Source organism: Xenopus laevis, chromosome 6L (assembly GCF_017654675.1).
Source record: "Xenopus laevis strain J_2021 chromosome 6L, Xenopus_laevis_v10.1, whole genome shotgun sequence".
NCBI classification, from domain to species: Eukaryota; Metazoa; Chordata; class Amphibia; order Anura; family Pipidae; genus Xenopus; species Xenopus laevis.
In genome coordinates, this window is record NC_054381.1 from 42,792,866 (window position 1) to 42,807,087 (window position 14,222).

The 14,222-nt window shown below is 40.9% G+C and overlaps 1 protein-coding gene across 5 annotated transcripts; it reads right to left on the reverse strand.

Moving 5' to 3' along the window:
• Nucleotides 1-3,881: 3,881 nt before the first annotated feature.
• hnrnpa2b1.L (heterogeneous nuclear ribonucleoprotein A2/B1 L homeolog) lies at nt 3,882-12,870 on the reverse strand. 5 transcript variants are annotated; one of them, XR_001936027.2, is made up of 12 exons: nt 12,700-12,870; nt 11,896-12,006; nt 9,998-10,144; nt 9,699-9,909; nt 9,504-9,605; nt 9,307-9,384; nt 7,280-7,342; nt 6,513-6,635; nt 6,303-6,431; nt 5,691-5,791; nt 4,456-4,552; nt 3,882-4,051 (listed from the first exon to the last, which is right to left on the reverse strand). XR_001936027.2 is itself a non-coding variant. In XM_018266206.2 (11 exons), the coding sequence occupies exons 1-10, from the start codon at nt 12,703-12,705 to the stop codon at nt 5,721-5,723; spliced, it is 1,041 nt and encodes a 346-aa protein (XP_018121695.1). In that variant the 5' UTR covers nt 12,706-12,870; the 3' UTR covers nt 5,065-5,540; nt 5,691-5,720.
• Nucleotides 12,871-14,222: the final 1,352 nt, after the last annotated feature.

Here is a 14,222-nt window from a genome sequence, read left to right on the forward strand (position 1 = left end):
GTGGGACTTGGCTTTTACTATTGAGTGTTGTTCTTATATCTACCAGGCAGCTGTTATCTTGTGTCGGGGAGCTGCTATCTGGTTACCTTCCCATTGTTCTGCTGTTAGGCTGCTGGGGGGAAAGGGAGGTAGATGATTTCACTACAACTTGCAGTACAGCAGTAAAGAGGGACTGAAGTTCATCAGAGCACAAGTCACATGACTGGGGGCAGCTGGGAAACTGACAAAATGTCTAGCCCCATGTCAGATTTCAAAATGAAATATAAAAAATTCTGTTTGCTATTTTGAGAAATTGATTTCAGTGCAGAATTCTGCTGGAGCAGCACTATTAACTGATTCATTTTGAAAAAAATAAAAACATTTTTTTCCCATAAGAGTATCTATTTAACATTGCTGTGGGTTACAGCACTGGTAAATGATAGGGCAGTTCAGGTTGGAATTTACACACACGTGACCCGAAGTTGTGCGATTTTTTTTGTACCTGGCATCGGAGCGATTGTTGGAATGTGAATTGTGCTCTAACAGTCTCGGGAAAGGATCAGATTCCGATGGAGCAGAGAAACGAGTGGAGCTTAGGGCAGTTCAGTTCATACAAGGAGAAGGGCTTCATGATTTTACGTGCAAGTTGATATTCCCTGTTTGTGAGTACCCACCTAAACAAGTTTTTAAGAAAAGTTTTTTAACCCTTTGTTGGAGGTCGATAGTAAAGGAGGGCAACACATATATGGTGAAACAAGTGGTCTGTTTCTTACACAAGAGGTGGCAACATCGCAAAACTATATTACCCTATTTGCCTGTTTGTCTGTCTCCCGTGCCTTTGGCGCTGGCTTTTTTATTTCAGTAACAGATTTGCGGACTTGGAGGGATACAAGTACGAGCCGGCTGGGATTTGTGGACACAATTGAACCTTGGGCCTATTCTCCTTTAGGATACTTCTCAGGTTGGAATTTAGCCAATCGTGGGTTAGGGTTGGGTGCGGGTCAGACTAGGGTAGTACATTCTTTCACTATTCCCAAAGATTCCCTGTGTTGAAACCAAAGGCATGCACAGAGGAAGCATACAGAGCAAGAAGATGCATGTACTGGTTGGGCATGGGTTCTACAACGACAACAGTTTGTAGGTTAGTGTTAGGGTCGTGTGCAGGTTGAATTTTTCCTGGCCTGCACATCACTAATTCACAGCGATGGCTAGCCCTCCCACTTGGGATTCCCACCCAAATGGGGAGAGCAGTAATTACTAAAGAGCCCTGAATATTCTGTAAATGATATCCTCATAAATGGTGTCACCGGTTATAATCTGTGCTGTCATTTCTGTCACATGACTCACTGAAACTTGCATAGTATAATAAATAATTTGCCCCCTGTTGTAAAATATAATGATATTAGAAGTCAGCTGGGCTTTCCATGACTTGTATAATTAAAAGCACTCGGCTTTCGGCTTTTCATACTTTTATATGGCATGGACTTACTTGGTGACTGACATTTGGCAGCCCCACACCCAGTGATTATACTTCAGAGCTTCCATGAGTCTGTGTGAGTACAGACCCCTTCCAAAGAATTGATTGTTTTTTGTCCTGTGATCCCCAGTGGTGGAACTCTTTAAAACTGACTTCTGGGGAACGCAGAAGGAAACACCCGGGTGTAAGAGCCCTTAAGCTGCCCATAGACGTGCAGATATACCTGCAATATCGGACAAACGATCAGACATCCCAAACTCCCGAACTGCCCTAACCTGTCAGATCAAATAAAGTAGAAAAGAACAGATGAGCCGATGTTCTGCCCCTACAGCAATCGTACGAAAGTTATGTCTGACAAAGCTGGTGACAATCTCCCACTGATATAGTCAGATCAGCAATACATGCAGAGATATTATCGGCAGCCGACAGACCGTACAAAACAAAGATTCGTACGATCATATCTGCAACTCTATGGCCATCTTTAGAGGAAAATTTTGTGTTGGCAGTTTTGTAGCACTTGTGATGCTCTCTCTACTTATTTTCTAGAAAACAAAGCTGTCCCATCTTGTTTTTTTGGGGAGGAAACTTAGATCTACACATAAGATCTCAGGGCAGGATCTGATATCCTATACAAAAGATTTGTTCCTATTTACAGCACTACTGCCTCTTGGGTCAGAGCACACCTGGCAACAAATCTCCCCTAATCTGCCTGTGTGCCCTGACCCTAAATCATCACCATGAATGAAAGTAGTGAAAGGGGTTGTTCACCTTTAAAATAACTGTTGTAGAGTGATATTCTGAGACAATTTGCAGTTGGTCTTCATTCTTTTAATTTACTTTTAGCTTTTTATTCAGCAGCTCTCCAGTTTGTAATTTTAGCACCCTAATTACCCTAGCAACCATTCAATTTGAATGAGACTGGAATATGAATAGGAGAGGGTGTATAACAACAAACTTGTAGCCTTACAGAGCATCCGTTTATTAGATGGGATCAGTGACACCCATTTGAAAGCAAAAAATTATTTGAAAGGCAAAAGATAATTCAAAAACTAAACCAATTAAAAAATGAAGGCCAGTTGAAAGGTTACTTAGAATCATCCATTATATAATTTTGTTTCACCACATATCTTTGCACTACTTATATTCACAGGGAGGGGGAAAAAGATTGCATTGTGTGTCACTCAAAAAAAAAAGGTTGGGGACCACTGTTTTTAATCTGTTAGCCACATTCAAATGCAACAAGAATAAAAAGTGTTCATGGGGGGTGCCAAATATAGCTGTGATTGGCTATTTGCTAACCTCTTTGTGGACTGGCAGCCTATAAGAGTGTGTTAGGCACCATTTTATTCAGCCAAAACATTCATCCAAGCCATTAATTCAAAAATTAGAATCTGCTTTGTGGCCACTAGGAGCGACCTCCAAATTGTTTGGGAGCAACATGTTGGGGGACCACTGTCCTATGGTGTTTAATCTTAAAACAGACCCATTGCTAATTGATCCAGAGGAACAGATGAGGCTCAAACATTAAGCAGGTGTAAAAGAAAAAGCTGGATATCTATTTCTATGTGTAATTGCTGCGTGAATTATTTGAGCAAAGACAGCCTAGATTTAATACAAAGAAGCTTTTGAAGAGAAATTACGTTTTCAGCAACATAATAAGCAAACGTTCCTTCGTATTGACTGACCAAGTATTAAAGGGCTACTGTCATGGGAATTTTTTTTCCCCCAAAATGCATCAGTTAAAGGAACTGTTAACATCAAAAAATAAGTGTTTTAGGGTAGGGACACACTGGGCGATTTGGGGAGATTTAGTCGCCTGGCGACTAATCGCCGCGACTTTCCACGACCAATCTTCCCCGAATGCCTCCCCTCGCTCTGCGCCTGGCTAAAATGAAAAATCGCCTGCGCTAATCACACGCGGCGATTCGTTTTCCGAAGTCGCCCGAAGTTTCCTCGTGAGGAAAGCCTGTCAGAGGGCCCCATAAAGTGCCCAGTAGAAAGAAAGGGATTGAGCGTCAAGGAGACCAGTAGCATGGATTTCTATTGGCTGTGAGCGGCAAATGAGGCTAGGAATAAGAAAATGAGCTTTGCAGTCTGTTCTGTGCCCAAGGCAGTTGGATGGGAGCACAGAGGTTTTGCTGACGTCACCCAACTCAGTGATTAGGATTCTGCTGGAAGTTCATTTACATATGAACACCACCACTGACAATTCACTGTGCACAGTAGGTGATGAAGAATGGCTTTGCATTCACGTTAAGTTTCGTTGTCGTTTAATCTGTCAGAAGCCTAGATCAGCCCATGTATGGGGAGTTTAAGTGTATTAAGGTGCTCTACTCTCTTAAAGGTATTTTCAGCTCTCAGACCCCCAACTTTACCACAGTATGTGCTGACTTATAGGAAGATGAGAAAACAGATAAACACTTTATAAGTATATAAAAGCTTTATTAAAATTTGAAGACAGAGCCAGCCTGCGCTCGTTAGACATAAAAAAAAAAGTTAAAATCTGTTTCAATATGAAAGAATTCCTTCAACAACTGGAAGATCCTGTCAACCGGCAGCAAGAAAATGCCCTTTAATGACTGTTTCCTGCATTAACTGTTGGACAAAAAAACAAAGCTATTAGCATTATGTAAAGAACTAAATGTATAATTTTTATCCAGCCCCCCCCCATACTACATATTACAGTAATCTACATTTTTAACATAGCCTACGCTGATTTTAATTTTTCTACCCCAATACCAGACCCGCCTGGTCTCAGTAGTTAGAACTGCAGCCTCACAGCACTGGGCTCTGAAGTTAAATTCCAACAGAAGTGCTAAACAATCTTTATGCTGCCCAATTCCAATTGTCTTATACTACTTCTGTATAGAAAACGCTAAAACGTTTAGTTTTAAAATTAAAACTACCCTTTTGCTGTACAGCAAGTCTCCACTACCATGGCATGAATTCATAAATATATTGGGCGTAAAAGGGTGTGCAAGAATGTCTTATTTCATTACCTGCAGATTTTCTTAATGGGTTGACAGAAGAGAACTCGACGCACATTTGTTGAAACAAAGCTTGGTCTTTTCAGCCTGCATTTGTCCATGTTTAAAGCTAAAAATCCAGCAAGAAAAAACAATTCAGTGTTAGTTTTCATTTAGTGCTTTGATATAAATGAAGCTTTACTTTTCAGGCGTTACTAAATACGAGTATACTATACTGTATACTATTAGCTTTGTGTGGAAAGAAAGAAAATAAGTTCTTACCTACAGAAGTATAAAACTATATGTTCTACCCCCTCAGCTTTCGTTGCCATCCTTAATCTAGAGTAGCAAAAAGTTTAATCCAGAACGTTTATTCAGTTTTTAATGTCTGAATTTAGAAGTCGCTTTCAGGGGCTTCTCTTGTACTAGACCTGTGTCCCTGGGCAGAGTACCTCGCTGGGGTTATTCCTTTCCTTGCCATTGAAGAAGCAGATGCATCTAAAAGATCTAAGCAGGTGTCTCTTTGCAGAGATACCCCTCTGTTATCTATATACTTTGCTCCTTAAGACTGCAAGCAAACATACTTGACATCATTTCAACATTTACTACTCCTTGCCTCGTAACACAAATCTAGAAAGACAGTTTCCGTTTGAATTATTTTATTAAATGAAAGTGTACAACAGCTTAACTATACACACTGAAAAAATGTAAAATAAAAAAAGGCTCATATTACACCATGATCCTGGCTAGTTATTTCTTTTTTAACGGAGAAAAAAAAAAAAAAAAAAAAGTCTCAAGTGACCTGAAACTTAAATATAACAATATCAAAAGGAATGCCGCTGCACTCTTTACAATGACCACTACAACAAAGTTAAAAACCTATGAAACTGACTCAAAGGCATAAAATTTACAGTCCTTCCTCCATCGTAAGGTAATGTACTTAAATATATTCCAATCCATTCACAAAATGGCTCTCTGCATCTGCTCTGGTGTCTTCTGTCATATCACTGCATGTATTATGCATGACTGAGATAAGTCTCCTTAACATTGTTAATTCGATAACCTGCAGCTGCGTTACACCTCTGGGCTCTCATCCTCTCCTATTTATACAGTGAAGCCTGTTTCAATAGAAGTAAAAGGTAAAAAATAGGTTATGCTGTAATCCAACTAGCCAATGTAAAGACAGTCCTATCCTCAGTCTGAAGCTTAAACCTGTTGCTAGATGCCTGAACATATAGTTTGTTTAAACATGTTACTAACTTACTTACCCAAGAGGAGCGATAAAAACGTTTTTAAATCTAATAACGATTTCTTCCTCCATATCCTCCACCACCACTTGCTCCACTACCATTTCCAGGACCATAGTTTCCTTTAAAAGAATTAATAAGTTTATATAAAATACCAATAGCAAAAGAGACCAGTAAAGTTAGATTAACGCTACACAAGAATAAAGTTGCAGACTTACTGAACATAGACAATCTATTAAGAGTGGACAAAAATGAGAGCAAATGGCATATTTTAGAGCTAGCCAATGGGCAACAAATACAGTATGGCCATAAAATCATTGATATAGCCTGCTAACTGGCATTTTACCAAATAGTAGGTTTACTCACTTGTGTAAGGTCCAAAACATATAAATCTGGTCAGGGCTCAGACAAGTAAGACTAGAAATCACTATTAAACAAGGGTCATGTCACATCAGACCACAATATTGACTTGGGGGACAAATTTGAGCCAAGCAATGCGGTGGCAGCAGAATTAACTGAACCACAGAATCTAGTACAACAAACTCTGTAGCAGGGGAGGAACACAAGAATGCAGCAAGGGACCCAATGATGTTTCTACATCTTTCAACATCGTCAGTCACTACCGATATTTACCTCCGCCATATGGCCCGCCCATACTCCTGTTTCCACCGAAATTTCCACCACTCTTCATTGGTCCATAACTGGAAGACTGTTGATTATAGTTCCCAAAGTCATTGTAGTTTCCACCTCCACCATAGTTTCCTGTAAATAAAGAAACAACGAGTCAGAACACGCGCAAATTAAAAACAAAAAAAAAACCCCAAATAGCCAGTATTTCCTTACCTCCACCATAGTTGTCATAGCCGCCTCCATATCCGCCTCCTTGGTTGCCATAGCTAGGGCCACCTCCATAACCCCCTCTTCCTCCTCCTGCTCCATAGCTGGGTCCACCTCCAAAGTTGCCACCTTTGGGGGGGAAAAAAAATTCTTACCCAACAACCAGATCATAGAGTACTGAGCAAAGAACACAGGAAAGTTTCTGAAGCAGCTCAAAGCTGAACAAAAAGAAGTTACATTATCCCTGTGTTCAGCACATAGGTGAAGCCTTTGCATGAAAAATATTTTTCTAGCAATAGGTGTTGGATAATCCTATAGTGAAACTTTTAATTATAGGTATACGATATTCTAGCCAGAAAACTGGGAATTACAGGAAGGCCATCACTTATAAGAGTTCACTTTAAATAAAGTGTTACAAAGCAGTACCTTGTACATGGATCCATATTGGTGACAAACAATCTTTTTGGTTATTGTATTTTCAAGGACTCACTGTTTGGTGATCCTAATGACCTGTTATATTGTAATCCCATATGGCATTCCCATACTAGCTCTAGTGTATCTCTCTGGCTCTCATATGAGGCAATGTTCACTCGCACTTAAACCAGCAAGAAAATGCACAGTTGTGCGATTCTGTTACAGTTAAACCCTCTTTTTCCTTGCAAGTGCACAGATCAGAAAGGACGTTATGCTTGCTAACATGTATGACAATTTGAGAAGGTTCTTCGATGGTCACTTACTAGAATATAAATTCTGCTTTTCATCCAGATACGTACCGCCTTGACCACCACCATATCCATTATAGCCATCGCCATAACCGCGCCCACCTCCATAACCATCTGTAAAGACAACAATGTTACTATTACTGAAATGGCTTCACTTTTCAAACACCAGAGCATTCAATATAAACATAAGAAGAAAAAACAATTTCTGTAACAAGACCAAATAACCAAAGAACAAAAGTTTCTGGGCGCACTATTGTTGCTACTGTTTGACAAGGACTATTAAGAATGTGTGATTGCAGACTCAGCCACATTCCAGCTATCTCCCATTCTCTGAAGTGTTTGCTAAAATCAAGCAACGGATGTAACAATAAGCAATTACAATTTCCACTGCAGCAGAAGAAACTATTATATATTATATACTCGTGTATAAGCCGAGTTTTTCAGCATCCAAAATGTGCTGAAAAAAAATTGACCTCGGCTTATACTCGGGTAAGTATGGTACAATGATAGAAAAACCTATTGTAGATGAAATACGGTAGAAGGCAGAAGACAGCTGCCTCACCGGTAAATTTGCAGAGAACTACCGGTATTAGAAACTTTCTCAGCACAAGGGGGAGAGAGGAGAGGAGGCGCCGCCATGAGCGATGCATGCTGGGAAATAAAGCGACATGGGGGCGCAGTTTGAATTCCAAGATCCCACGGAGTGTGAAAGTCTGAGGTAACCCCTCTCCCTGCAGTCCGTCCCTCCCTCAGCCTGCGTCAACACCGCTGCCGCCTCCCAGGGATGAGGTAAGGGGCTGGCAGGAGGCGAGAAAGCGAGGAAATTGCAGGCTCCCAGTTTCCAGGAAGATGGACAGCTACCCTCCCGCCACCTTTACCGACCCGCTGGTTCCTGCGTTCCCCGCAGCCTGGGCCTATGAACGGAGTGCCGCCGGGACCCAGGTAAGAGCAGGCGCACAGCAAAGTCCTACGACTGGGGCCTTTTCTTTCTAAACAAGCTAACAGTACAGGGAGCGGCTTAAAAGAGTGCGGTGGTAGCAACAACCACTACAGGCCGGGGATCCTCCCTCACTTGCAGGCCTGAGCAACCCTCCAGGTGTTCCCTGTCACTCAACCCGTGTATGTGCCAGTTATTGGTGCGCTTTTACCTGCTTCCCTATGTTGTGCAGTTCCTATAGTGCAGCTGGAAGTCTACAGGTTGGACACCCTGGCTCTGCATTAATATATGTTATCAGCCTTGTCATTATTGTGTGGGGAGTGTGTGTATATAGTATATGTGTGTGTCTTTGTATGATGGTGTGGGTAGAGAGTTTGTGTGTGTATATAGTATATGTGTGGGGAGTTTGTGTGTGATTAGTTAATTAGGTACCTCGGCTTATACGCGGGTCGGCTTATACACGAGTATATACGGTACTGTGTTTTCCCAGCTTATGTAAAGAACATCAACATTTTTGGATCCCAAAACAGTACCACGTGCTGTACTGAAGCTAAGGAGTTAATATTTGATCTATTTGTTATGCCACATATTCCTAGACATGACTACAGCTTAAAGGAACAGTTCAGTGTGAAAATAAAAACGGTGTAGATAGGCTGTGCAAAATAAAAATGTTTCTAATAGTTAGTTAGGCAAAAATGTAATGTATAAAGGCTGGAGTGACTGGATGTCTAATACAATAGCCAGAACACTACTTATTGCTTTGCAGCTCTCTAACTCTGTTCTAGTCAGTGACTTAAAGGGGGGGGGGGGGGGCACATGGGACATATCTGTTCAGCTAGTTTTGACCCATGTGCCCCCCCCCTCAAGTCTGATTGGTTACTGCCTGGTATCAGGGTAACCAGTCAGTGTAAACCAAGAGAGCTGAAAAGCAGAAGTAGTGTTATGGCTATTGTGTTAGACATCCAGTCACTCCAGCCTTTATACATTACATTTTTGCCTAACTATTAGAAACATGTTTTATTTTGCACAGCCTATTTACAGCGTTTATTTTCACACTGAACTGTTCCTTTATCCCTTATTACGAGCCAGAAAGTACCAAAGCAAACGTAAGAGTTAAAAAAATAAATAAATAAAAACATACCAGATCCTCCTCTGAAGTTGCCTCCCGGTCCTGAACCAAAGTTACCACCACCTCTTGAGTCTCCAAAGCCGAAATTACCTAAAATAAATGTATCACATTAGAGTACACTAACAAGTACAAGTTAACCAGGTTCAACAACAGCAGAGTAAATGTATGAAGGAAAGGAGAGAAGGGGGAAAACCTGTTGATGTTCTTACCTCCTCTGTTATTTCGGGTGTTCTGAACATCTTGCATTTCTTGTTTGGATAAGGCTTTTCTTACTTCTGCATTGTGCCCATTTATTGTGTGATACTTTTGCACTACAAATAAAAAAAGTTAAGTGTTAATTAAAATTCCCATTTAAAAAAAAAAAAAAAGTTCAGTAACTACAAAAAAAAAAAAAAAGTACTTACAAACTATCTTATCAACTGGGTCATGGTCATTAAAAGTCACAAAGCCAAATCCCCTTTTCTTTCCAGACTGTTTGTCTGTAATGATTTCAGTGCTCTCAATCTTCCCATATTCCTCAAAGTACTCTCGAAGATGATGCTCTTCTGTGTCTTCCTTAATGCCCCCAACAAATAATTTCTTAACAGTGACGTGGGCACCAGGTTTGGCAGATTCCTGAAAAAAAAAAAGAAAAAAAAAAATCATAAATTTCAGTTGAAATGTAGATTATTTTAAGCGTTAATTTAATTGACGGAGACATTACCTCTCTGGCAACAGCTCGCTTAGGCTCAACTACTCTGCCATCAATAGTATGTGGACGTGCAGACATAGCTGCATCAACTTCATTCATGCAGGAAAAGGTTACAAAGCCAAACCCCCTGGACCTTTTACTCGCAGGATCTCTCATGACCTACAATGGAAAAAAGTTAAAGTGTTATACTATTTGGAGTATCCTCCTCCCATAAGAATGAAAGCTGCATAAGCTCTCAACACTTAAACGTCTTGTTATGCATATATCCCAGAGCATGATCCAGTGAACCAAGAAAAACATGTGGCTATTTCTTGCCAACTTCTAAATATGTTTAAGTAATTAAAGAGCAGCATATGAAGTTGTAGGCTGGGTTATAATCAGATCTAGGTAAAAAAAAATGCCATGTCTTGTGATATACAATTTAACAGACAATTATCACTCAAGACAAAGCAGAGAACTACAACTAATGATTGAAAAATGGGTCAGAAAAAATAAATAAATTAAGATTTATTCTTGAATTGACCCTAACACGTAAAACAAAAAATGTACATAACTTGACAAAAATACTGAAACTGGGTCAAGTGCAGATACAACCAATGATGGACAACATGCACAATTGCAGGGATCTCAAATGAGCCCCCTGTTTACTTTCAAAAGTGGCACAATAAAATCTGTGCCCTATACAGGCTAGTTTAGGTCTTTTATACACAGGGTTGCCACCTTTTCGAAAAAAAAATACCGGCCTTCCTATGTTTTTCTCTATACTTAAAGGGATCCTGTCATCGAAAACATGTTTTTTTTCAAAACGCATCAGTTAATAGTGCTACTCCAGCAGAATTTCTGCACTGAAATCCATTTCTCAAAAGAGCAAACAGATTTTTTATATTCAATTTTGAAATCTGACATGGGGCTAGACAGTCATTTTCCCAGCTGTCCCTGGTCATGTGACTTGTGCCTGTACTTTAGGAGAAATGCTTTCTGGCAGGCTGCTGTTTTTCCTTCTCAATGTAACTGAAGGAGTCTCAGTGGGACCTGGATTTTACTACTGAGTGTTGTTCTTAGATCTACCAGGCAGCTGTTATCTTGTGTTAGGGGGCTGCTATCTGGTTACCTTCCCATTGTTCTTTTGTTTGGCTGCTGGGGGGGAAGGGGGTGATATCACTCCAACTTGCAGTACAGCAGTAAAGAGCGATTGAAGTTTATCAGAGCACAAATCACATGACTTGGGGCAGCTGGGAAATTGACAATGTCTAGCCCCATGTCAGATTTCAAAATTAATTATAAAAAAAATATGTTTGCTCTTTTGAGAAACGGATTTCAGTGCAGAATTCTGCTGGAGCAGCACTATTAACTGATTCATTTTGAAAAAAAAAAAAATGTTTTCCCATGACAGTATCCATTTAACATTGCAATGGTGCAACATTTTTCCCGGTCAGACTGCAACCCTACGTGCCGTGCAAAGGAGCAGTTTAGCATTTGTTCAACATGAGCACAAGAGGGGGGGGGGAAAGGAAAACAACGAAACCTAAGGTTTGTTAGTTCCTGCACTAAACAGGGAAACAAAATCTACTCTGTTTGATAATTAGAATGAAAGGGATTACCGGTTTACTACCCCTGCCCTTTGTTGTGACTGTTTTGTTAGGAGCACACTGTAGGGGAGGAGATTTATCTGAAGCCACACCAGGATTGGTCCTTATGAGAAAGATGATTAGAATTCCAGTGCAATCTACACTTTTAGTTAAAAAAAAAAACCATGATATTTGCATAGTAGAATAAAGCTGAATGTACGTTTATCAGAGAGATGATGCCTTTAGGATAATGAACGTTCTGCAGCTCTATAGGTACAACGGGTAAGGACTAGTTACATGGTCACATTTGGATTAAAGGCCAAATTGGCGCCCAGTACTTACCACACAATCCGTCAGCTGCCCCCATTGTTCATAGAAATTCCGCAGACTTTCCTCTGTTGTTTCAAAGCTGAGGCCTCCAATAAAAAGCTTACGGAACTGTTCCTTTTCCCTCTGTAAAACACACAAGATAGAGGCGATATAGAGATATATATAGATAGATATACATTGAGAGAGAGACAGACTGTGGACACAAATTGTAATTGTTCCTTTTCCCTCTGTAAACACACAAGATAGAGGAGAGGAGAGAGAGTGACTGTGGACACAAATTGTAAGGGCTGCGTCGCATATAAAGTTACGAGGCAACAGCGTTTCCATACAAACACGTACATTATTCCCACACGCCTCCATGTGCTGCCAATTATCTGCCGTAAGATACAACGTAGGCGCATCTGGACTGTGCCCAGCAGCATCACGTGACCCAAGCAGAACTACCACTGAGGCGAATACAAGATGGCGGCCGCGAAGCCAGCGCCATTATATGAAAGATGCAGGCCCAGTCTAACAATGGAAGCTTTTGGCTCACACCCTCGGTGTACAGAGTACCTGCATCTCCCAACGCCATTGATGGATTGTCCTAACCAGAAACTAGGGATCGCGACTAAACTCGCCACATCTGCACATTAGTGTTCAAATACAGCAATTCTACCCCCAGGCACCAGTTATTTATACGTATCAGAATAGGGATGCAACACTCATATTAGCACAGTATACTTGCCCAGCTAACACGCAGTCCGGGCATAACAGTGTGGCCTCTATTGCATATAGTTTTATTGTAAATAAGCGATGCAATTACAATAATCTTACCTCCATTTCTGCAGCAACTGGAAACTAGCGCAAAAGATAAATAAATAAATATGTACGCGGCCTAGCCGAGTCTATAGCTCCCGCTCCGAAGATGGGATTAAATGGCGACTTTCAAGCACTGCGGTCTCCAGAACCTTCCACGCCGACGATTTTCCACGCCCTCAACCCCTATCTACGTCAGCCGTAACCCGCCAATGGGAATCTACAGGGAGGAGCTACGGCCGAAGACGGTTGGCGTAACCTGATCCAATGCAGCATGGAAATGACGTGCCGCTTTTCAAAGTAACAATGGGAACAAAGTTGGATGTTACGTATATTGCGTACAGTAGGGCAATTAGAACGGAGCCTGATAACAGTTTCATCGTAATCGTTTTCAAGAATCATAGTACGCCATTCTGTCCTGACAAAGACCGGAATGAAAAAAATCTAGTAGGGGGGAGGAAATTCTGGGGGTAGTATTGTGGGTGTTTTTTTTCTGAACAATGGAGTTGTGTAACTAGGTAATATATACCTACGTTGAAAGAAAAAACAAATTTTTCCTTAATATTTATACATTTAAAGGAAATAGTAGCGCAGGTGTAAATAATATTGTGAAAGTTTAGTCAATAAAGGTAAATATGTGAACATTTTCCCATAACAGTCAGGACAACACTCAAAAAAGTATTGCTATTGATGGGCTTTGTACATCATTCTAAATTGGACTAAAAACTACCAAATATGTGTTGAACCAGTCTCCCTCAGTTCTCAATGAAGCACACCATCTTTAGGTAGGGCTTCCACCTTTTCTAAGGTAGAGCAGGACTAAAACACTTTCTCCCAACCCTCTACTCACACAGATGCTTGTAAACATTGAACGCAGGTGAAATGAAACATGCTGCGTTTATGGTTGCCACTTGCCACCTTTTCTGGAGAAAAATACCAGCCTTTCTATATATCTATCTTTTTTCCCTATTAATAACATTGGGATCAACCATTATTTTTACTGGCTAGGCCAGGTGGCAACCCTAGCTGCATTCTACCTACGTTTGGCTCTTACATGCACCTGTGTGAGTACAGTCCGCTTTAAAAGAATTAGAATGTGTTTCGTCCTGCACTCTCCTTCGACTGAATGCTTTAAACCGGAACACTCAGGGAGGAACTCCATGGGCGATTTCGGGGTGATCTGACGTGCTGTGCAAAAACGATGGCGTCAAGTCTAATTGCGACAGAAATAAGTTAAGAGATGGAAATGTCGGATGAAGGCGCAGCGACACGACTGTTGGACGCAGATGCAGCATGCAGTAGTGTCGCATTGGACGAACGCTGCAACACCATCCGACGTTCCTGTTGCTTACCTTATTTCCATCGCATCCGACTTGACGCCTGCATGTTTGCGCATCAGATAGTGCCGAAATCGCCCATGGAGTTCCTAATAAACCTGAACACTAATAAAAACTATTGAAAAAAAAACGAACACAGGTAAAACCGCTTGACTGTAGGAGCCTTAAAGCATGCATAGCACCAGAGACAGCAAAAACTGCTAG

Coding starts and splice junctions, on each gene's coding strand:
- hnrnpa2b1.L (XM_018266206.2), bottom strand. Junction 9,385..9,503: donor CACCCGAAATAACAGAGGAG/GTAAGAACATCA, acceptor CATTTATTTTAG/GTAATTTCGGCTTTGGAGAC. Junction 6,432..6,512: donor CTATGACAACTATGGTGGAG/GTAAGGAAATAC, acceptor CTTTATTTACAG/GAAACTATGGTGGAGGTGGA.